A 27,299-nucleotide genomic window follows, 5' to 3' on the forward strand; every position below is an offset into this window, starting at 1 on the left:
CATTGCTAAAAAACTTCATTTGGACAAATTTAAAGGCAATTTTCTTTCAAATATATATACAATCCATAAATCAACGGAAAGCTTATTTATTTATTTAACTTTATTATAAATCTCAATTTAAAAAAAAAGTCTGACAAAATATTACAGGTTTATATCACAGTAAAATTTTATGTTAGCGGTATGTTTTTATTATTATTATTATTCACTTTTTTAGGTATGCAATTGCTGGAAATTTGATTGTAAAATCAATTTAACATGAATTTTCTTATTAATTCATTAAATATGAACTTTTTAATTAAGTAAAATATTTGACAAATGAAAATGTCTCCTCTATTTTTTTCTTTATTTGCACCTTGAAGATTATTTATAAATAAATGATAACACTTGATTACATTTTTTAAATATTATTTTGCTTAAAGTATAGTAAGAATTAATGTAAGGCTTTAATTCATGCAGAATTTATTCTTTATTTATTTTATGCATTTTTAATTTTTTTTTTATATTTTGAAACATTTTTAATTTTAATTATTTTCACAAATAAATGGTACTTCATCTCATTTGACTACATACTCTATTATTATTACTCTAACGTGAAGATTATATATATATGAATAAGACAAACAGGCACCTGGTGAGCTCTTCTAGAAGCAGCGTGTGATCAGGAGGGAAGAACTTCACCACAAAGCGCAGGATGGTGTTCTTGGGTCCTGCAGACACACAAACATGATGCATAAAGATGTTCATGTTCACCATATCAACTCCTATGAGAGATACTTGCATACGTACGTCTGATTTGCTTTAGAATCGGCTTCAGCAGATCCAACCACACCTGAGAGGAAAGACAAACAAATACAATGTCAGACATTAAATAATAATAATAATAATAATAATAATAATAATAATAATAATAGTAACAATAATAATATATTTATATAATTTATATTATATATTAAAAAATAAAATTCAATTCAGTTCAATTCAATAAAATAAATAAAAATCAATTAAAAAAAATTCAATTCAATAAAATAAAATTACAAAATAAAGTAAAAAAAATAAAATTCAATTCACTTCAATTCAATAAAATAAAATAAAAATAAAATCAATAAAATAAAATGAAAAATACAATAAAATGTACTTCAATAAAATAAAATAAAATTCAATGCAATTCCATAAAATAATATAAAATTTATAATCATATAAAAATTCAATTCAATACAATAAAAAAATAATAAAATAAAATTTGAATTAAATAGAATAAAATTAAATTCAATGAAAAATAAAATAAAATAAAATAAAATTCAAATCAATTAAATTCAATAAAATAAAGAATGACATTCAATTCAATAAAATAAAAAAATGTAATTAAATTCAATAAAATAAAGTATAACATTCAATAAAATAAAATAAAATAAAATAAAAAATTCAATATAATATAATATAATATAAAATTCAATAAAAAAAAATAAAAAATAAAATAAAATAAAATAAAGAGAACCCAACATATCAGGACTGGCCAATCCAAAAAAAAAAAAAAAATCTAGTTTGATTTCTAGTGTAGCATGTTTATGTTCTCTATAAATGCAGTCTAGGTAGGCAGCTCACTAGAGTTTGGTACAGAGCCACAACCTTAGCACATGAATACTGTTCATCGAGTGAGCTCATGTTTCACATACTGACATCAGAATTACAAATAAAGTGTTGCTCACGATCATTTTACGCTGGTCTTGAAACTCCAAACCGAAGTAATCGCCCTCGATGAGGTTCAGGTGAGCACAAACCAGGTCGAACAGCGCCTTCCCTGAAGCCCGTTGCTGTAAAACAGAGATGAAAATCATGAACATTTTATTTACAGGAGCTCATCTGATGGTAGACACATGCAAGCATTTATTTACACTGAAGAATCACGTTTAAAGAAATTCCAAACGAATCAGGTTGCAAATGTCACTTCATTCCGACTTCAACATCAACATCTCAGTCTCTATTGACGCTGCGGCAGGATCAAAGACTTCAGTGACATCTAGAATTACAGTAAACACTAAAGACAGCAGCTGAGAGTTTGTCATTCAAACAAACTCGCTCCTAATTGGCCATCGATTTCACAAGGGTTTTAAGACACTTGCCGTCGTGACCCATGAGCTAACTGTTAAAACCAGGCTACATAAACACACACACACAGACTGCCACATGCAGCACAGCTGACTTTACAGACCTTACGACACACACCACGCTTACAGCCAAAACCAATAATAAAGAAAAGGGCATTTCTACTGGAATTTCTGCTTTAAGTTGCAACAATTGCAAAAAGATCCTAATGGGATTTTTCATATAGAATTCACAAGAGGAAAGTACTGATGCACCCGAAAATACTCAGCAACCGAAAATGAACATGTTTCAACAGCAAAAATAAGTCTGTGAAACATTTTGTAAACAATAAAAAGACCATATGTAAACATGAAAAGACCATAAACTCGATAACAAGACAGAAAAACAACAACTATATGTGACCCTGGACCACAAAACCAGTCTTAAGTCGCTGGGGTATATTTGTAGCAATAGCCAAAAATACATCGTATGGGTCAAAATTATTGATTTTTCTTTTATGTCAAAAATCATTAGGAAATTAAGTAAAGATCATGTTACATTAAGATTTCTTTGTAAAATTCCTACTGTAAACCTATCAAAATGTAATTTTTGATTAGTAATATGCATTGTTAAGAACTTAATTTGGACAACTTTAAAGGTGATTTTCTCAGTATTTTGATTTTTTTGCACCCTCAGATTCCAGAATTTCAAATAGATGTATCTCGGCCAAATATTGTCCTATCCTAACAAACCATACATCAATAGAAAGCTTATTTATTAAGCTTTCATATGATGTATATATATCTCAGTTTTGTAAAATTTTACCTTATGACTGGTTTTGTGGTCCAGGGTCACATATATGCAATATATGCACTATATTATATTACATTCATTAAGTAATTTATGTCTGAATGAATCTCATAAATAGAATTTTAACTTTTTATTGCACCTACCAAATAAATATGAATTGGAGAAAAAACAATTATATCATTAAAAAGATTATCAATTGAATTTTTTTTTGTAAATCATACATTTTAAAAATGTGACAAAATGGCCAATAATTATAATTATTATTATTTGTTAATTACGAATACTAAAATACAAATAAATATTATAAATAATAATAATAATAATAATAATAATAATAATAATAATAGTTTAGCTTCACATTCTACATATTAATAATTTCAATCATATTACATAAGTAAAAAAAAAAAACATAATTATTGTTTTTATTAAAAATTTAAATATAATATTAATAGCACATTATAATAATATAATCATCTAAGAAATATTAAATAATAATAATAATATAGATAAAAATGATTTCAGTCCATCACTATAATAAAAACATACACCTTTTCATATTTGAAATGAAAAAAGCACAGTCATTTTAGACGTTTCCTTTACTTCGTGGGACCCGTGAATGATTTCAGATGTTCAGAAGCGCTGTAGGTCTGATTGTTCAGCAGTGAGCACAATCCAGGAAGAAGTTAAACCTCAGCGAACCTGAGCAAACACACCACAGCTCTTTAATACTTATCTGGATTTCATCACCTCACGCTCCTGCCAACCAAAACGTCCCAAGTCTGCCAACTCACGTCCAGTAAAACACGCGAGGGCAAGCTGAGGTTAATGCTCCAGTTGATTTTGGGAGGCAGGCGTTCATTTAATATATGGAGAAGCTCCATTAGGGCGGATAAATGAGCCGATATATCTGTCTTTCTGGAGCGGAGCTGTGTGCGTGTTTACAGTAACGGCAGGACAACCACTCCCCGAGTCTCGCAGGACCACATCAAACACTGTTTACATGTCAGATTTAGTGCAACGTTACGCTGCAGTTTGCATGTGTGATAAGAGATGATGACTGAGCTCAAAAATAGAGCGGATCTTATCAGAATGAAATGTCACAGAATCAAAAGGTGCAAGGAAATCTGTATTTCTTTAAAATCACTAAATGCTGTTTATGCATTATGTTTATTATTCATATCAATATTACATATTTTGATATTTTAAGTGCTCAAAACCATTCCCGGTCAACCATTGTTATTGTTAACTAAAATTAATTAAAATAATTTTCGTTGCTGAAGCAGAAATGAAATAAAAAATATTAATATTAGACGCAAAGTTGCAGCTAAACTCAAAAAGTACTAAATAAATAGGAATATTAAAAAATAAAATGACATAAGTACATAATAAAAATCACTAAAACAAATTCAATTAAATGACTAAAATAAAAATTGAAAATTAATAAATGAAATTAATTATGAAAACTAAATTAAATTAAAAAATCTAAAAATAATACAAAATTATATGAATATAGATATATGATGAAATATATAATAAAATAGGTTTAACTGTAATAAGTTAAGCAATAAATATGACAAAAGAACAAAAAAAATTGTTAACTAAAATTAATAAAATTAATTAAAAAAAAATTCATTGCTGAAAGTGAAAAAAATAAAAATATTTGATGAAAAGCTAGCTAAAATAAAATTAGTTGCAGTTGAGTTAAAAAAGTACTAAATAAATATAAAATATAGCTAAATATGAATATTTAAATAAAAAATGACAGAGTAAAACTAAAATACAATTTATCATTCATAATTAAATTACTTATGAACACTAAATAAATTAATTTAATAAAAAATTAAAAAATTGTTTTTTTGTTCAAAAATACTAAAACTGTAGTTAAAACAGCAAAAGTACATAACAGAAGTACATAAACTACAATAAAAATGTATCATTAATAATTAAATGAATTATGAAGACTAAATAAATTAAATTAAAAATGATAAAAATAAAAATAAAATATATTAATTGAAATATAAAATGCAATATATAATTGTATATATATAACAAAAATAGGTTTAGGATCCACAATACTAAAACTGTAATAAATATTAATTAAAGCTAAATAGAAATATTAATAAAAAGTACTAAATATGACATTCAAAATATAACATTAAAATTGATCATTAATAATAAAATGAATAATGAAAACTAAATTAAATTGGTAACACTTTACAATAAGGTTCATTAGTTAAACATTAGATAATGTATTAACTAACATGAACTAACCATGAGCAATACATTTGTTACTGTATTTACTAATCTTTGTTAACATTAGTTAACGGAAATACAGTTGTTCATTGTTTGTTCATGTTAGTTCACACTGCATTAACTAATGTTAACAAAATTTTAATAATGTATTAGTAAATGTTGAAATTAACATTTAACAAAGATTAATAAATGCTGTATAAGTGCAGTTCATTATTAGTTCATGTTAACTATTGAGGTTAACTAATGTTAACTAATGAACCTTATTGTAAAGTGTTACCATTAAATTAAATGAAAACAAAATATAAACTAGATTTCTTTCTTTTTCACTCTAAATTACACAAAAACTAAATAAGTTGTGGTCGGTCACTTAACTTTTCGATCTAAATGGAAATAAGCTGCACCACTGACTAGATTTTACGCTGATAGCCAAAAAGTTTGGTCAAGCGAGATTACACTAGTGCTAAAAACAGAGCAGGAAGTACAAAATCCCCACTGGATCCATTTTATACAACGTCATCAAATTCACAAGCAAAATTCTCCCAACAGGACACGACGGCAGTATTAAAACAGTGCTGCAATGCTAAACTGAATGTGTTTCGTGTCAAAAACCACATAAAAGGGCAGTTTAAAAGCCACACAAAATAAAAATAAAAGTTGCAATTCATGCTAAAGAGGTTCACAGAGGATATTTTCTCTCAGCATCTTGTTTTGCTTTTCCCGCAGCAGCTGAGCTCCACAAACCCACCGGCTACCAGCTGTTTACCGCGGTACAAACACACAAGCCCTGGAGCCGCAGGGGGAACCGGGAGAGCCGCCAAACCCAACACCCTCCACCTGCTGCCAACACCGAAGAGCGCTGGCAGCGGCGACACCACCAACTTACAGTCGCTCGCTGCAGCTGCGGGCTGATGCTTGACGGGAACTAAGCAGGTCACACAGGGGTCGATGGGAATCTGACCTCTAGTGTAAACAGCTGATGTCATGCGAGATCCCAGACCAGCATGATGTGTTTGCTTTGAAACACAAGCTGAGATAAGGATGAAGACCAGAGCAAAAATACGCTGACTTTAAACACAAACGCCTTTGTGCCAGAAGGGAGCCAGTATAAAGCTAAACAACATTCTTAAATTGAGAGTTCATCCCAAAAATGGAAAATGCTGTCATTTACACATTCTGAAGCTGATTTTAACTGGTGTAAGTTTCTCTCTTATGTTTGCTGTGGTCTGTCTTGTATTTTCTTGTTGACCGCGAAAAGAACAAAAGATACAAAATTTTTGATCGTACAGGTATAAGGTATTGTTCGAAACTGCAAAGGGTCTACTTTTATTTGTGTGTAGTCATAATAGCAACAAAACAATGTGCTTTTGTAAAATACAGAAAATAAACAGGGTGTGCTCCCTGCCGTCTCTGTCTCGATCTCAGATTTAATCAACCTAAATCGCTGTGAATACTTGCCTCACAGACATGATAAATATATGTATAGAAAGCTTTAAATGGCTACTTTTAAATATAAACGAATGGTGAAAATGTTGCTGAAGCTGAAACAAACAGGAATATTTTAAAAAGAAATAAAAATGACAGAAGTAACAAAAATCACCAAAAAAATTTAATTGATTAATGAAATCATGAAAACTAGGTTTTATGTAATTTTTATAGTAAAAAATAAAAATGTAAAAAATAGAAGCTACTTTAAAATATTAATATACAAATATATAATAAAAATATGATTATATAAAAGGTTAAAGCTCAAAAAGTACTAAAACAGAAATAAATAAATATATATATAAAAGTATAATTGTTTATTGTATAAAAGGCATTGTTTGAAACTGCAAAGGGTCTACTTTTATGTGTATAGTCATGATAACAACAAAACAATGTACTTTTGTAAAATACAGAAAATAAACAAGGTGCGTTCTCTGCCGTTTCGATCTCTGTCACTTCTCTGCACAGACACGTAAATAAAACAACCTAAATCTTGAAAATATTAAAAATGAATACTTGCCTCACAGACATGAGAAATATATGTATAGATAAATGTCTACTTTTAAACTTAAAAAAATATTGCTGAAAAAGTTGCTGAAGCTGAAATGAAAAAAATATTAATATTAGATGAAAAGCTAGCTAAAATAAAATGTTGTAGCTGAGTTCAAAAAGAACTAAATAAATATAACAGTACTATTTTTAAAAAGAAATAAAAATGACAAAAGTATAACAAAAATCACAAAAAATAATATAAAAATGATTTATGAAATCATGAAATCACTAGACTTGTCATTTTTATACTAAAAAATAAAAACGTAAAAAATAGAAGCTACTTCAAAGTATAAAAAATATATAAATATAAAAATATGATTATATAAATAAAAGGTTAAAGTTTAAAAAGCACTTCAGAAATAAGTATAAATATAAACTGGAAAAAAATATTTGTACTTCAATGACAAAAGTATCACAAAACAATGTGCTTTTGTAAAATACAGAAAATAAATCATTATAGCCTAATGTTCAGTATGAAAGTTTAAGATTTTACTATCATCAGTATGGTTTTCAGTATTTTTATTCATCAAGGATGCATTAAACTGATCAAAAGTGACAGTAGAGACATTTATAATGTTACAAAAGACTTACATTTCAAATAAATGCTGTTCTTTTAAACTTCCTATTCATCAACGAATCCTTAAAAAAAAAAAAATGTATGACGGTTTCCACAAAAACATTAGACAGCACAGTTATTTTCAACATTGATAATAATCAGAAATGTTTAAGCAGCATATTGGAACGATTCTGGAAAATCATGTGACTGAAGACTGGGTAATGATGCTGAAAATTCAGCTTTGATCACAGAAATAAATTACATTTTACAATATATTCACATAGAAAATGGTTATTCTTAATTGTAATAATATTTCACAATTTTACCAGTTTTTACTATATTTTTAATCAAATGTTCTTTCAAATACAGTAAAACTTTTGAACAGTACTAATTAAAACACTATTAAATATACACTAGTGTTAAAAAACAATTAGCTTAAGTTGTGATAGTTGTGAACTCGACTTCACACTGACATCAAACACAAACACCTAAGTGCCAAAAGCTGAAGAAACACTCAGTGATTCAACCAAATGAAAACCACTGAACGCTAACGCTGTAGGTGATAAATCCTGATTTAGCCTCAGACAGCTGTGCAGTCAGGATGTGTCCTAATTCCTCTCTATTGTAAAATGTGGGAAGGAGCAGCCAGCCGTAAATGAATCCAGACATGCCTGCGACGTGAGACATTCGTCTGTGGTTGGCGCAAGTATACTTCAAGATGCTGAAGTTAACAACAAAATTGCATTAAACATCTAAAGCTGAATGAAAACCTTTGTGCGTCTGAGTGATACTAAAAGAGTCTTGTCTGTCTCAGCACTAAAGAAGCACAGGACTGGCTCCAGTCCAGGGTTTATCAGCAGAAGCAGAAAACAAAGAGCAAGACCAAGCCTCGGTGGATGTGGTACAGTAGCTGCGTCCCTCCCTTTCTGGGCTTCCACGTGTTGCTTTCATTGGATCCAGATGTTTGTGTCCCACACTCAGAACCTCGCTGTTCTTCTGCTGCAATGCAATTAAATCTCAGAACGTTATCTGACTGAACGAGAGACTCAGAGACGGAAATTCCTCCTCCGTTTCAACAGCTGCTCATTACCGCAGACCTTCATCCCAACACATCTGGCTCCAGCAAACACAATATTTATAGCTCAACACAATTGGACTCCTTTAGTTGCTCTATTGTTGGGTAGATGCATTTTTACAAAGCATTTACGAGAATCATAATGAGTTTACTACAGAATGCACCGGCCATTTAGTGGCCACTTACTTATAATGGACTTACAGTGTACAGCAAATTTAAACACCGTTACCCACAATGCAATGCAATACTTGCAAAAACGAGTCAGTTTTCTGGTTAGGAGTAACTGACATTTTTGACATGACATTGTGTCATTAAATTTCAGCATCAATTATATACTATTATATATTCTGTTAATATTTAGAATTTTTTAGTTTTCACTTTAATTTTACTTTTTTATTAATTGTACTTTGTTTTTGTAATTTTTATTATTTTTTGTTTTATTTTTTTTATTTTTAAATGTTTTAGCATTTGATGTTGATATTTTGAATTAGATTTCTTTTTAAATATTTTGTGTTTTTATTTTCACTAGTAAGTTTTAGAAATTTTGTTGTAAATTATATTTTTTATTTATTTTATTTCTTAGCATATTAGTATTTCTTTATAGTAGTGTATTTTGTTTATTTCAAGTAATAAATCTCTTTGTTTTATATTTTAAATTAGATACATATTTTACATTTGTTTTACATTTACTTAGTTTTTAGTTAGTGTTTTTATTTATTTTAAAAAAGGTTTTTCTATTAATTAATATTATTTTTTATTTATTAGATGACAGCTTTTATATTATATTTTGAATTACAAAATTGTATTTTACTTAATCATTTTACTTAATATACTGGTATGTTTTAATTTTACTTTTAGTAATTTTGTAGTGTTTGTCATTTTTGTTTTTTTGTTTTAAAAAAAACCCTTTTTTTTCCATTTCTCTTTTTTTATTATTTTTTATACATTACATGACAACTTTTATATATGACATTTTTATATATTAGATTATATTTAAGTTTTTTAAATATATATTTTAATTGTACTTAATTTTACTATATATTTAAAGTTTTAGTCACTTTGTAGTGTTTTTGTCATTTTTGTTATTAATTTTTCCCCCATTTCTCTTACCTTTTTCTTTTTTATACATTAGATGACATCTTTTATATATTATATGGCATTTTAATATTTTAGATTATATTTAAGGTTTTATATATACACACACACACACACACACACACATATACATACATTATATATATATATATATATATATATATACCAAAACTGCAAAAAGGCCATAAAAAGACAAAATATGCGCTGTCCAACAAAGAAAAATGCACACAGGAATGTAAATTGTATCTTCCTCGAGAAACAAAATAAGTCACCAAATGAACATAAAACGTAATCCAACCATTAATCTTGGCAGGACAGAATTCCAGTCAGCGGGAGTCAGACACGCTCTCATTGAAATTCCGCTCAGCTTGAGAAGGAAAGATCCGAATACAGCAACAGCCTGACAATGGATCCAGATTCATGATGAGAACTTGCAGAAATAGGACACAGATCCACACAGATTCACTCATGGCCAGAAACAGAAGGAAGGATCACATTTAATTCATGTTTCATGTGTTGATCATTTTAAAGATGAAGGATGCATTTGAAGTCCATCAGATACAAAGGTTAAGAGCAACAAACTGGATGCCTAAAATAAAGCATCGTATTCACTAAAAAATTAAATCCTTTTGGCTAGATATGCATGAAATGCTTAAAAATTTACATAGATAAAAGACACACAAGTGCTGCTCTGCAGGTAAAAGTAAAAAGCGTTTTGCATTGGACATTCATGAGCTGCTGACGTATCATCGTGACAGAGCTGCATTCATCAGCTTTCAGAAATCACTCTGATCTGTGGCAGCTCTTGAAGAGCAGAATCACACAAGCTCTGGCCCTCACTGAAGGCCTTTCTGAGGATCTGGTTAGCAGGCTCTGGGTTGCTGGCAGCATATGGCAGCACCACAACAATCATCCATTCATCCACCGCTGAAAGAGCTCTTCTCCTGCGGCGATCTTTTATTCCACCAGCACTCAAATCTCACGGGACGCGCAAGATCTGACACTCAAAGAGAGAAAAACATTCAATCTTGTGATTGCCACTGCCAGAACTTTACTGAAAGACAGAGTTTGTGTCCGAACTGAAAAACAGGCCTAGAATGTAATATCCAAGATCACCTAAAACACACGTATGCATTTCTAGATTTAAAACGAAATAAAAAAAAATTTTCGACCATGATATGCTAGTGTGTTCTGTATGGATGCCAGGTGTTGCTATGGGCAACCGAGCAGTTGTTAAACTGCTGTGCAGTTGCTAGGGTGTTCCTAGTCATTTCCAGTTGTTGCTATGCAGCTGCTACGTTGTTCTAAGGGGTTGCTAAAGTGTTTTGGTTTTTGGAATGATTGTTAGTCTGAGCTAAGTGGTTGCAAGGGTATAGTTTGGTTGCCTGGGTGTTGCTATGCAACTGTTAATTTAGTCTGGGTGGTTGCTAGGGTATTGTTTTGTTGCCAGGGTGTTGCTATGGAACTGTTAATTCACTCTGGGTGGTTGCTAGGGTATTGTTTTGTTGCCAGGGTGTTGCTATGCAACTGTTAATACAGTCTAAGTGGTTGCAAGGGTATAGTTTGGTTGCCAGGGTGTTGCTATGCAACTGTTAATTTAGTCTGGGTGGTTGCTAGGGTATTGTTTTGTTGCCAGGGTGTTGCTATGGAACTGTTAATTCACTCTGGGTGGTTGCTAGGGTATTGTTTTGTTGCCAGGGTGTTGCTATGCAACTGTTAATACAGTCTAAGTGGTTGCTATCCGTTTTAGTGGTTGTTAGGGTGTTTTTGGTTGGCCTGGGTTTTGCTATGGCACTGTTAATGCAGTCTGAGTGGTTGTTAGCCCATTGCCAGTGTAGTTGCTACAGAGTGTGGGTGGTTGCTAGGGTATTGTTTGGTCACCAGGATGTTGCTATGCAACTGTTAATGCGGTCAAGATGGTTGCTATGTGTTTTAGTGGTTGCAAGAGTATTGTTTAGTTGCCAGGGTGTTGCTATGCAACTGTTAATGCAGTCTGTGTGGTTGCTAGGGTAGTGTTTGGTTGTCAGTGTGTTGCTATGCAACTGTTAATGCACTCTGGGTGGTTGCTGTTTGATTTAATGGTTGCTAGTGTATAGCTATGCAACTGTTGATGCAGTCTGGGTGGTTGCTATTTGATAGGGTATAGTTTGGTTCCCAGGGTGTTGCTATGCAACTGTTAATGCAGTCTGAGTGGTGCATTGCCAGTCAATTGCCAGTGTAATTGTTATGTGTTTTTTGTGGTTGCTAAGGTATTTGTTGCCAGGTTGTTACTATACAACTGTAATGCAATCTGGGTGGTTGTTAGTCTATTGCCAAAGTAGTTGCTATGTGTTTTAGTGGTTGCTAGGGAGTGTGGGTGGTTGCTAAGGTATTTTGGTTGCCAGGGTGTTGCTATGCAACTGTTAATGACGTCTGGGTGGTTGCTGTTTTAGTGATTGTTAGGGTATTGTTTGGTTGCCAGGATGTTGCTATGCAACAGTTGATGCAGTCTGGGTGGTTGCTGTTCGATTTAGTGGTTGCTAGGGTATTGTTTGGTTGCCAGGGTGTTGCTATGCAACTGTTAATGCAGTCTGGGTGGTTGCTACGGTTTTATTTGGTTGCCATGGTGTTGCTATGTAACTGTTATTGCAGTCTGAGTGGTTGTTAGTCCATTCCCACTGTGGTTGGCATGTGTTTAAGTGGTTGCAAGAACATGTGTTGGCCAGGTTGCCATGAGTTACTAAGGAGTGGTTGCACAGGTGTTTCTATGTGGCTGCTTGACTGTTAGCCATATTAGCCTGTGTGGAATCACCCAGAAAATGCACATCAAACTGTTTATGTAGAAAGTACATTAATAATATCAAACATGACTGAACTAATGACCAGACAAACACCATTAGTGAAATCCAACATAAACACCTGAGCTCTACTCCACCAAGAAAATAACACTGGTCAAAATTTCAGCCATCTTGACTGAGTAAATTGGGGTAAATGAGGCAGAATGATGGAGCAGGAACATTTCAAACTACAGCCGAGAGAATCTAATGACGCTGAAGCACCAGTGATGAAGCCAAACTCACAAACAGCTAAAAATATCAAGATATATTTTCTCAGTTGTCGTCCACTAACAGCCGCTCTGTGAAGCAGAGTTTGGGTATGATGGTAATGAGGAAAGTCCTAATAGGATGTGACACAGCGTTCAGTGTGTGACGGGTGTGTGTCTGGACGAGCGGCGTATGATTAGATTTGAAGTCCAGGCGTTATTAAAAGCCACGGTCAGATCATTAAAATGCAGAGCACATAGACGAGTCTCTGAGGTTATGTTAATCATGTCAGGCACAAATGAAAACTAATGAAAAACACAGCAAGTCACGCTCTCAACTAAAGTGGAGATAGTGGATTAGACACGGAAAAGCCCCATGGGTAATCATGCATTATGGACTCATCATTATCAAAATAGGACGTATGAGATACCAGCAAAGGAGCGTAGCTTCTGGCTCTTAAAATATGAAGTCGTACAATGGTAATTTTAATCATATTTTAGTGTTATTTTAAAGGGTTCATCATTGGTTTCTAATGATTAAAAATGACCTTTAATGTGGGTAGAAGCAAAAATATTTAGAGAAGTAAAAATAATTTTTCAGTGCATCTGTGCATCTAATCAATTTCTATTATTTTTTTGTTTGCATGCATTTATGTACATATTTCTTTATTTACTTTTTAATATTTTAAGGATATTGTGAGTTATGTTTGGCTGTTCTAAGTTTTTGGAAATGGCAGAAATAAATAAATGTGGCATTGGCACTGAAATAAGTTACAAACTAAAAATGACTAAACTAAAATAATAATACATTAAAGCTAGATAGAAATTTAAAATAATAATAATAAAAATGAAACCATGCTGAAATAAAATAAATGATAAATGTTAGAACATTACAACGTTGCATTTAAATGTGCTATATAAATAAATGATGTTGAAGTTGAAGAAAGAAAACTTTAAAATGAGTATTGCCTTCAACTGAAATAAGTACTAAAATTACTAAACATAAATAAATAAAAACAAATAAATATAAATAATTAAATACAATCCAAATAATAAATAAATAAAATTACAGAAGGAAAACTTCAAATTAAAAGAAAACGAAAAAAAAAAAATTAACAGTAATTAATTACAGCTAAAGTTAAAAAATACAGATTGATAGAAATATAAAAAAACTAACAAAAACACAAAAGAGCTAATAAAATGACTAAACCTTAAACCAAAATTAAAATAAAAAAATAAATACATACATAAATAAATAAATTAAAACTAAATTAAAGCAAGCTATAATAAAAATATATAAATTGAAACAGTTTAAAATAAAATATAAAATAAAATAATTTAAAAAATAATGAAAACTAGAAATGTTGCCTTAACAACTAACTGAAATAGTGCTAAAATGACTAAAAACGAAAGCTTATAAAATTACAGCTTGTTGGAAATACAAAAAAACAACAAAAAACTAATAAAAACAAGAATGACCCATAATAAAATTTACAACTAACTGAAATAAGCGCTAAAATTACAAAAATAAAAACAAATAAATAAAAAATAAATAATTAAATGCAATCCAAATAATATATAAATAAAATTACAGAAGGAAAACTTGCCGTTTAAAACATGAACAGTAATTAATTCATTACAGCTGCAGTTAAAAAATACAGCTAGACAGAAATATAAAAAACATACCCTAATAAAAAAAACACAGAAGAGCTATAAAAAATAAAGTAAATAGATAAAAATTAAAAATACTTTATTAAATGCTAGCATATAAATTTCAAACTCATGCAGCATTATTTCCATTAGACTAGCTTAGAAATATTTTTAGATATAATTATCTTCAGTTATACTAAATGACACCAGTATGCAGCAGTAGTATAAACCCGCTGCATGAATACACCAACAATTATTGCAAGCATAGTTCAACACAACATAAAAATACAACCAACACTGGAGACACAAGGTCCTCCACAGCTAGAGCTGTTCATATTGATGCAGCTGCAAAAACATACTTCAGTTTTTTTGGGGTGAATTACAGGTCATTAGTGAACAAATCTGAAGATTTAAGGAAAAGGAACCAATCAAAGGTCAGTTGTGGTATGCTGAAGATCCTTGAGATTACTTACAACTGACCACAAATCATGACAACAGATCATTGGCCTGATCCAAGCAGAGAAACCTGACCTCTCCATAGGGATTAAGTTAAACGTCTCAACCTACAGCACCCCAAACTCCACTTACTGTCCCATCCCAACATCCACACGCACATGGACAATCATTTGGGTGGAAATTTAGACTAAGAAAGCCTGCAAAACCATGTCAGTGCATCAGTGTGGATCCTGACACGAGAGAAGAGGACATGAGGAGGAGAAACGGGAAAAGTTAAGGAATTCAACAGCAGATTCCAGGAGTAACTGGATATTTAACAGCAGACAGCATTGGAGGAAAAGGAAATTAAAGGTCATTTTATGGTCATATATCACAGGAACTGATCTCCAATAAATCCAGAGAGGCACTATTCAAACCAGGAGATATTAATATCATAATTCAGAACCAGTCACTGGTCAAATATACTGAATGAGTTAATCCAGAGACAAAACAAGTATAGTTTTTAGCATAACGGAAATTAAGAAAAATTAGGACCACAACAATTTTCATGACAACTAAAAACCCTTAATTTTTCATTACTATATCTTGGTTTAATGCAAAATTTTTTTTTTTTTTTTTTTTTTTTTGGTGGCAAAAAGAATTTGCTAATATTTGCTAATTTATTTTTTTAAATATTTTTTTATAGCTTGTAATTATTATTTAATTCATATTCTTTCAAATTTTAGAATTATACCAAAATATATATGTATACATGTATTACATATTTATTTATAAAGTGTAAAATAAATAAAGAAATAACTGTGAAATAATGCTTATTACTGAAAAGTTAAAAAATTATATACATCTATTTTTTATTTGTGCAAAAATGTTTTGTTCAAGTTTTTTTGTGGAATTTTTAGTTTTTTGGTGGATTTGTAGTTAATTAATCTTCTTTCAAATTTTACATTTTAAATAAAACTAAATAAAGTTTACAATTTCTAATTATTATTTAATTAATATTCTTTCAAATAAAAAAAAATAAATATAAATAAATAAAGTATATATTATACCAAATATATATTTATACATGTAATACATTTATTTATAGTGTAAATAAATGTTACATGTTTATTTATTTATTCATTCATAAAAACATTTATAAATATTAGTGAAATATTACTTATTACTGAAAAGTAAATAAATATATATCTTTTTTTTGTGCAAAAAACTTAAAGATTAAAGCTATTTTATACAGCATTCTACATTGCAAAGAAATCTTTTCTGTACATTTTCTTTATCCATGTTTTTTTTTTTTTCGGTTTTTCCCTTTTTTATCTAGTGATATTTCCTCTTAAAAAAAATCATGAATAGAATGCATGAGTATGCATGCACAACAATACAAAGAAAAAAAAAATCTAAAAGTTTATTATAAAAACTCAAATAATCTGGGTTTCACCGGCTGCAAGAACGCTCATTATAATGGCCTAAATCAAGAGTTTCTGAACTCTAACAATAAAATGAACCATTAAAATCATTTCAATAATTTTTCATATTGATGACTGAGGCATACCTGCTGTAAGATGCATGTAAATGTGCTCAGTGTGTTTGTCGTTGATGTTTAATCTGAGGGTACGAGCTGTCGTGACAGGACATGATCTCTGTGCACCTGCTGTATTGCAGGTCATTACAGCACCAAACACTGCAGATTAAGCCTCAATGCAACGCTGCTTTCGGAAATGGTAACGCAACCTTGCATTTGACCTACAACTTAATCTGCTTAGCCTAGAGCGGACAGTATGTGTGTCTGTCACTACAGTCTCACTCCACACTTTTTTTTTTTTTTTTTGGTGTGGCAAAACCAGGTTACTAATAATGATTTTCAACCTACAATAATAAAATAAAATGTATTATTTTAAATTTAGATTTTTTTTTTACCATTTCTAATTCTTATTTAATTAATATTATTTAGAATTGTAAACATAAATAAATAAAGTATATATTATATAAAAATATATATTTATACATGTATTAAACATTTATTTATTTATAAAAAGTAACAAATATTAATATAAAGCAAAAAAAATTTTGGCCCATAGCCCAGTCAAGTTAGATTTTTTTGGCCCTTCATATAACAATATTTATATTTTAAAAAAGCACTTTATTTTTTTTCCCCAAAATTTTTATTTAATTTACTTTCTACACTAAATAAATAAATAAATAATATTATTATACATTTTTTTCTTTTCTTTCCATTTTTTAATCTAGTGATATGTGCTCTACATAAACCTTTTTTTGATTTGTTTATTTACGTTTTATTCATTTAATAATCTCTGGCAGAAAATAATTTTTAGTTTGATATAAAGCAAAAAATTTGATTTTTGTCCATTAATATTAAAAAGTTAATATATATATATATATATATATATATATATACACACATACACACACACACACACACACAGGTTTGGACCTTTTACCTTTTTTTTTTGTTGCACACATAAAATAAAAAATATATTTAACCATGTCTAATTAATATTAAATACATATTTATATTTATATTTACTACACTTATTGCACTTTACTGTTTATTTAGTTTTTTTTATACATGTATTCATTTATATGTGACCCTGGACCAGTCATAAGGTAATGTGTATGCATATGTATACATCATATGAAATAAGCTTTCTATTGATGTATGGTTTGTTAGGATAGGACAATATTTGGCCGAGATACATCTATTTGAAAATCTGGAATCTGAGGGTGCAAAAAAATCTAAATACTGAGAAAATCACCTTTAAAGTTGTCCAAATTAAGTTCTTAACAATGCATATTACCAATCAAAAATTACATTTTGATATATTTCCAACAAAAAAACAACAAAAAATCTTAATGTAACATGATCTTTACTTAATTTCCTAATGATTTTTGGCATAAAAGAAAAAACAATAATTTTGACCCATACCATGTATTTTTGGCTATTGCTAGAAATATACCTCAGCGACTTAAGACTGGTTTTGTGGTCCAGGGTCACATATATGGTAACCCTGGTACCCGATATTATTTATTTATTTAATTATTCATGCACGCATGCACACATAATAGTTTTTTTTACCCTTTTAAGTGTGTATACAATTATTAATAAATAAATTTGGTTAATTTTCATTAAATTCATTTTCATTACATTAGTTTTCACATGTCATCAGCTAGCTAAAAAGGCAATATTTTTTGCTAATAACGTCAATAGAGCACTGTTTACACAATAAAAGCGCAGTTATCAGAGCAGGACAGTAATCCTGTAATTATCCGGATGAAGGGTCTTGTGAAGCTCCACACAATAATTACAGCCCTCCACTGACACGCAGCAGCAAAACACAGATAAAACCTGCCTGCTGTCTGAAAAATCACATTAAAAAAACTAAAACCCTTTGCATTGTCGTCATTCCCATTAATCTCGGTTCCATTGAAAACAGGAATGGAATGATACAAGGTCTCAGTGGGGAACAGCCGCTGATTGTGTGCTGGTCATGTGGTTGGTCTCCTGCTGGAGCGAAGCTCTGAATCTGTGCCAAACTACATGCAAAATAACACATAAGCATCACATCCTGATTCGCTCTATTTATATTCATGGATATTTCAGTGCATTTGGATTGAAATGCCTGGGTAAGTCCATATACCAAAGGATCAAAGTGAAAGAAATGATCAGTTCAGAGCTGAAAAAGGTGTTAAATGTGATTCACAGCAATCTGACAAAACAAAAGCCTGTCAGACACATGAGGAACTCCACCTACTGAAGGCCAGATATGATATCAGCAGTCAGAGATAAGAGCTTCCTACTCCAACAACAGCAGGAAACACCATCAGATGCAGACTAACTCAATAGGGATTCACTCAAATCTTCAACAAAGACTCATGGATCAAACTTTCATGTGCATTAACTGTTTGGGACCTGGTACCTTATAAACACAGATACATTGACCATTTTTGATATTGTTTGCACAAAAAAAAAAAAAAAAAAATTATATATATTTTTTTTTTAATACAGTTATTTAATAATTGTTAATATTAAAGTAAATATAAATTAAATGTACAATTTATTAATTTTTATATTGATTGTAAGTATAAAAATACTAATATATAAATAAATAAATATATAAATATTTAAAAATAATACAATTTATTTTTATACTGATACAATAAATTAAGCATCAAAACATAGTATTAACTAGTATTATTTATATAATTTAGTTTTTTATTCATATTTTAAAGTAGGCTTTTTTCAGTTTTCATTTTAATTTTGTTTATTAAAATTTAATTTTGTTTGTTAACATTTCAGTCATTATGGTATGTACTTTTGTATTTTTTTGTAAAAATGTTGTAATTTCCACTTCATTATTTGAAATCATCTAAAAACATGATTTTTTTTATTGCTATTATAAATCATTGTGGACAAAAGGAATTCTATTTAAAGTAAAAAAATATATAGAGTATTATTTATATATAGTTTATATATATTATAGATTATATTCATATTTTTAAGCAGCTTTTATTTTTAGTCATTTTGTGATTTTTTTATTGCCATTATAAATCATTGTGAAGAAAATTAATTATATTAAAATGAAAAATTATATTTAGCATTTCTATTTATATTTTATTTGTATATTTCAGTTTTCATTTGAATTTAATGTTACATTTTTAGTAATACTGTTACATACTTTAATATTTCTAAATACTTTTCATTTATTTTTTATTTCAGTTTTAGATTATTTCAGTTAGTAATTTTAGCACTTAAACATTATTACATATATATATATATATATTTTTTTTTTTTTTTTTTTTTTTTTTTTTTTTTTTTTTCAAATAAACAAACTTTTTAAACATATTAGTTTTACTTTTACTTCTGATAAAGGCCAGCCTTGAGGTGAATTTCAGTCTTGAGAGTCTCTTGAATAAGGAACTGAGTGCGGTTCACATGCCAGTCCAGCGATCTGTTGAGCATCAGCGCCGGCCGGAGTGTGAAGGGTCTGTCACTCATTACGGCCGGCCAAATACTTCCCAAACTAAACACTGGAGCGTGAAAGACGAGCTGAGAGCTGCACAAATGCTCCATTCACTAACTAGAGGATTCTCTGACCAAACCACTCACAGCTCAGGAGGAGCCAAAACTAAATACAGAAAGCACTGGAGAGAAATAGAAACATTTAATGTTGATATGCTTAGGCAAATTAATACAAGAGGATATAAATGTGACCCTGGACCACAAAACCAGTCTGAAGTAGCAATAACCAGAAATACATTGGATGGATCAAAATTATGTCAAAAATCATGTTCCATGTAGATTTTTGCAAATTTCCTACTGTAAATATCAAAACTTAATTTGTGATTAGTAATATGCATTGCCAAGAATTTAATTTGGACAACTCTAAAGGCAATTTTTTTGACCCTCAGATCACAGATACTCTAAATATTATTCTATTGTAACAAACCATATGATGATGTATAAATCTCAGTTACAAAAAACTGGCCCTTATGAATGGTTTTGTAGTCCAGGGTCACAAAAAGCATGAGACTGTGGTTATTTTTGTAATATGCATACTGCACATGGTATGGGAATTATTAGGATGTATTCGGCAAAATGTAAATGTAAGGCTGCTGTTTCTTAATGCACACTACATATAATTTTTTTTAAATTTATTAATTTATTTATTTCCTATTTATTTATTTATTTATTTATATATTTATTTATGTGCAAGTTTGGTCCTTTATATATTTTTTGTAATTGACACTCCTACTAAATAATAATAATATTATTATTTAAAATAAAGAATAAATAAAATAAATAATTTCAAATTCTAATATTTACATTTTTTAAATAAAATGTTATATAGATATTTTTTATATGTATATATGAAAACATCAATTAGTATTAATTAAACAATTAATTAAAATAAATAAATAAAACAATTTCTATGCACACATAAAATGAATTTGGCATTTGTAATTTTATAAACGTAACTAAATCAGTTAATTTAAAATTCAAATTTAAAATAAAATAACTTAAAATAAACAATTATTTAAATTAATATTAAAAATAAATAAATAAATAAATATATAAATGTATATACATATATACACACACACACACACACACACACACACACACTTTTTTGCACAAATAAAATTTATTTTGTATTTAGAATTTTATAAATATAATGAAATATTAGATAAATAATTTAAAATTCTAATTATTTTGAATTTTTATTCATTGAATTTAACTTTCATTTTTTTAAATCTTTTTTTTTTGCACATAAAATTAATTTGCCATTTGTAATTTTATAAATGTAATTGAATACAATACATACATAATTTAAAATTCTATTATATATATTATAAAATAAAGTAAAACTGTTAAATTACACAATTAATTAAATGAGTTAATTTTTTCTTTGCACATAAAATGAATTTGCAATTTATAATTGTATAAATGTAACTGACTAAATTAAATCATTTAAAAATTGAATTCTTTTTTCTTTTTTCAGCATATTGCATCCAGTTATCTGGAGAATATCTGTGTAAAAATGTCTTGACCTTGATAATGAGATGTTAAAATATGCCATTATCACTTCAGCTTCATTTGGCACTCAGGAAATGGGAGGTCAAGTTGAGTGCAGTGCATTATGGGACACATTATTCCACACAGAACGTTCTTGTTCTGTACATTTCAGCAAATGTAGCAGGTCATATGGCTATTTTAACACATACAGAAATGTGCATACAGCATTATTTTGAACATACACAACCAGAAAACACTATAGTATACTGTACTGTATCCCAGAATGCAAAGCACTCAACATTTCCATTATAAACCAGATGTAGCAACTCGATCAAGGGTCGAACGTTGAGACATGTCTGTACTTGCCAAATGAATGCAATCATAGGATAAAAACACTTTTCTATTCTTTCTAAGCATACACTGAGCAAATGCACTTTAAAAACACTCTGAATAATCTTCAGCACAGTGTGAAGAGCAGACAGGAAATAGCAGGATTACAGAAGATAAATGTATAATTGTGTGAAGCTGCGAAGCCAGTCAAACAGAAGAATCTCATTTGGCGTCTTTCTCCAGAGCTCCAGCCAAATCCTCTGCCTTTTTCTTAACGAATCGGTCCGTGATGGAGGCTTGTGTTTGGGTTCCTGTCCCCCACACGGACTGAGAGCCGCAGGAATCAGAAACGCTTCATTAACGGCTGCTGTGTTGCTCAAAGACGAATCTCAAACTCAACTCTCAGCCTCATATATCAGCTTTTGGTTTTAGGAATGAATGTAAAGAAGGTAAACTAATGATCCTAATGAGGTAAAGACTGATAGTTGGTGGTAACGTGATGGAGACGCTGATGATGAGTCTGCAGCAGCTACAGAAGATGAAACGTCCTCTATTATGGATTCACCAACGACCTCAGAGAGACATTCATAATTCATTGAGGTTCATGAATGTTGAGGATATTAATGCAGCGACTATGTTCAAGGAAAGTATATATATAGTGCACATATATACACGTACACATTTACACAATTTATTTATGGTCAGCAATATTTTGAACTAACTTAAAATAAAATAAAAATATCAGTGGCTAACTCACTACAGGTAGCAAAGACTCATTTCTGGGTTAAAACTAAAACAAAATGAAATAACACAAACAGTGGCTTACTCACTACCAGTGGCAAAGATTCGTCCTTGGGTTAAAAAAAAATAAAAATTTAAATTAAAATTAAAAAAATAAAAATAAAATAAAAAAAATGGTAGCAAAGACCCATTCCTGGGTGAAAAAAAAAAATAATAAAAAAAAATGGTAGCAAAGACTCGTTCCTGGGTTAAAAAAAATTGAAAAACAATAATAAAAAATAAAATAAAATAAAATAAAAAATCGTAACAAAGTAAATAAAATAAAGTAAAGTAAAGTATAATAAAATAAAAATAAAAAAATGGTAGCAAAGACCCATTCCTGGGTGAAAAAAAATGGTAGCAAAGACTCGTTCCTGGGTAAAAAAATAAAAAAATAAAAAACAATAATAAAAATAAATAAATAAATAAATAAAATAAAATAAAATGTAGCAAAGACCCATTCTTGGGTTAAAAATAAAATAATAATTTAAAAAAATTAAATTGTAGCAAAGACTCATTCCTGGGTTAAAAATAAAATAAAATAAAATAAAATAAAATAAAATAAAATAAAATAAAATAAAATAAAATAAAATAAAATAAAATAAAATAAAATAAAATAAAATAAAATAAAATAAAAGGTAGCAAAGACCTATTCTTGGGTTAAAAATAAAATAATAAAAAATAAAAATAAAAAAAATTGTAGCAAAGACTCATTTCCTGGGTTAAAAATAAAATAAAATAAAATGTAGCAAAGACCTATTCTTGGGTTAAAAATAAAATAATATAAAAAAAATTTAAAAAAAAATTGTAGCAAAGACTCATTCCTGGGTTAAAAAATAAATAAATAAAATAAAATAAAACTGCTGAAACAGAAGACAGTGGCTAATTCATTACAGGTAGCACAGACTAATTCCTGGGTTAAGTGTGAAATCCAGCTGTGAAGATGGCATTACGCCAATGCGCTGCTTTACACCAAGCAGCTTTCCGATTCCCCTCGCCGTCTGCCATACGCCAATGATTTCTGCTCATTAGCGTACCTGACTTCAAACAGGTCCACCTGAGAGAACCAGAGCCCTCCGGGAGCCCAGCGCTCGCTAAACCCACCCAGACGTGTCTCGCAGACATGTGCCCCGAACGTGAATATTAATAACCCTCCCCGCCGGGCCCAACGCACACAGGTAGTCTCTCACACAGCGCATCAATCTGAGCTTCCTCCAATAGCAGCGGCGGGACAGTCGCTCGCTCATCCACCCACTGCACACATCTCCTCAGTTTCCATAGGAACAGTCGGGATGGTCGACTGCACAGACGCCCAAACACTCAGACTCAGCTTCTGACTTAATACCGTCAATTTAACAGGTAACACGTTTAATTCATTCATAAAAAACATTACTTTTTCAGTAAGTTTTGGGTGATCATTTGGGGCATAATTCAGTTTTACTCAAAAATGGAAATGGATGTCCAGAAATAGACAAAATATAGAAGTAAAATGGGCTGCAAATGGCATTTCCTGTTGATTCGGGTTGAGATATTTAGCATGATAACTATTAGGTTAGAATATTTATTTAATAGATATTAAATATTAATATATTTTAAAACAAATCAAATAAAAACTATATTAATATGAGTAAATATTAATATTAATAAATAACAAAACAATATTAAAACAAAATTATATTAAAATAATAAAATAAAACAAAAAACAATGAAAATAAAATACTGCTGTAACAGAAGACAGTGGCTAATTGGCTGATATAAAATAAAATAAAAATAATAAAATAAAATAAATGCTGTAACAGAAGACAATGGCTAATTGGCTAAAATAAAACAATAAAAAAAATAAACAAATAAAACTAAACTAAACTAAATTAAAAAAAATTAAAAAAAATAATTAATCTGCTCTAACAGAAGACAGAAGACAGTGGCTAATAAAAAAATAAAAAAAAATAAAATAAATGCTGTAACAGAAGACATTGGCTAATTGGCTAAAATAAAACAATTTAAAAATAAACAAATAAAACTAAACTAAACTAAACTAAACTAAAAAAAAATAATCTGCTGTAACAGAAGACAGAAGACAGTGGCTAATAAAAAATAAAATAAAATAAAATAAATTAAAAATAAAACAAAACTGATGCAACAGAAGACAGTGGCTAACTTGTTAACAAATAAAATAAAATACTGTAACAGAGCAAAGACATATTCCTAAGTTCCATTACATTAATATTATAATATTGTTTAAATATATTAATATTAATTAGAATAATTATGTATAATATGTGATTGTGAACTATATTAATATATCATTTGAATAAAAACTGTTAAAACATAAATTTGTTATATTAATAAATAATATTACTATGATGAAGATATACTATGATTACTGATACATATAATAATATAATATTAATATGAACATAATTTCTCTCACACACACACACACACACACACACACGCACACACACACACACACACACACACACACACACATATATATATATAAATATATCTGTGTGACAATAATTATATGAATACAAATTAAAATTATATTAATATAATATTAATATTACAACTTATTACTATAACATTATTATTAGTATTATTATTATAACTTGTTATTAATGTAATATTAGTAATATTAATTATTAATTAATAATATAACTATATGATATAAACTAAGTAGCTGGATGTATGCAATTCAGTTTTGCACACGACTGGACTGTGACCTTCAACCATGTGTATAACTGGCCATTTATAAAGTCCTCTGTGTGATTCTGGAGCTTTATGAGTCTCTCTAACACACTGTCAGTGCAGTTTACAGCCGCTCTGGAGCCCACAGCTCTTACAGCATCTGTACAGACTCACAGGAACGAGCTGAAATGAACCCAGCGCTGCGTGTACCACACAGAAAACCTCCACATAAACATTTCAGCTCAATGACGTGTGACTGCAGCCGTGAGGAAAAGGAGCATTTGCTTCACTGCAGGAACACAACTCCAAACACAGATCAACTGTTCAACAGAACTCAATCCAGGAAAATACAGATTCAGTTTCAAAACAATGTACTTAAAAGTTCATTTTAAACAGAAAACAGAAACGTCATGGCATTTTGTGCTCTTCTAAAAGCTAGTGTTCTCCAGAAAAATGACTAAACAAACTTTTAGCAGACACATGCACTTAAAAACAAACATTTTGGTTTGTGGTTTGCAAATGTCATTTCATGCTGACTGCAGCTCAACTATTCATTCAGTATGATTTTGAGTTTTATTTTGCATGTATCCCCAAAAAATAGTAACAAAAATATAAATATAAATAATAACATTATAGTTTACTTTATACTATACTATACTTTAAATTATAATAAAGTAAAATAAAATAAAATAAAATAAAAACTTAAACAGATATGCATTTTTGTTTGTTTTTGAATACATTTAATCGGGTTGCACAACTGAGGTATTTTGTAATATCTAAAAAAATAGAATAATAATTATTTGATTAAAAATCAAATTAATTAATATACTATTAATGTATATTATTTTAATATATATTGATATTACATTATATATAAAGTAAACAAATATTATAAATATACTACACATTATTTTCTAAAACAATACCCATTAAAAATTATATTAAGTATGATACTATTTTTAAGTATGAGTTTTATTTTGCATATATCTAAAAAATAGACAATTTGAATAAAAATAAATTAGATTAATGTATAAAAAACACTATATTTTATTTTTAATGCATTAAAATTATATATATATATATACAAATTTTAGAGGGCATAAATAACAATAAAATGATAAAATAAAAAAATGCTGTAAAAAAAAGAGAGTAGCTAATTGGCAAACAAAATAAAATAAAATAAAATAAAATAAAATAAAATAAAATAAAATAAAATAAACACTAAGCTGTTTTTGTTTGTTTTTGAATACATAAATCGGGTTGCGAGTTTTTTTGTATATCTAAAAAATGTAATTTGATTTCTTTTATTAAAAATAAAACTAATTAATATACTATTAATGTATAATACTTTAATATACGAATTGATATATATTATTATTATTATTATTATATATTATATTTATATTATATTATTATTATTATTATTATATTATATTATTATAGATTATTATTATTATTATTATTATTATTATAAATATTTTATACATTATTTTATGAAATAATAAATGACAAAATAAACTTTAAGTAAAAATATGCATTTAAAAACAAAGATTTGTTGGAATAATGTGCGCTCATGAAGCACTCCAGGAACATGTTTTAGGAAACTGCAAAAGCCTATTTTAATTTCATACCGACTTAAACGTCATTTCCATGTCAGCTACCGTGTTTCCTCCAAATGACATGTCTTCACAAAAAAGCTTGAGCTCTCTTTTTCTAAGAGGAAAGAATGATAATGACCTAAAAGTCAAAGCACCACCCAAACACATTCATGCATACTAACAGATAACACCGATCCAGTGGGGAAGCAATTTCCTGCTCATAAATAAGAGCCACTGAATAGAGCCAATGTATTCAGAGCCATGAGATGACCAGCCCTGACCACTTCAAGACACGTTTCATTGGGTGGGAGCAGATTTCTGTGGCCAGAAATGTTCCT

At 29.2% G+C, this 27,299-nt stretch overlaps 1 protein-coding gene across 1 annotated transcript in view; it reads right to left on the reverse strand.

The window, feature by feature from the left end:
* Window positions 1-27,299, reverse strand: part of LOC141336976 (FERM, ARHGEF and pleckstrin domain-containing protein 1-like) — a 93,219-nt gene that overhangs the window by 35,408 nt on the left and 30,512 nt on the right. The window contains exons 3-5 of the mRNA XM_073842696.1: window positions 1,707-1,811; window positions 787-829; window positions 629-707 (exon numbers count right to left, since the gene is read on the reverse strand). Coding sequence (XP_073698797.1) covers window positions 629-707; window positions 787-829; window positions 1,707-1,811 — 227 coding nt within the window. The remainder of the gene's footprint in view (window positions 1-628; window positions 708-786; window positions 830-1,706; window positions 1,812-27,299) is intronic.

This window comes from Garra rufa, chromosome 6, assembly GCF_049309525.1.
Source record: "Garra rufa chromosome 6, GarRuf1.0, whole genome shotgun sequence".
Classification (NCBI taxonomy): Eukaryota; Metazoa; Chordata; class Actinopteri; order Cypriniformes; family Cyprinidae; genus Garra; species Garra rufa.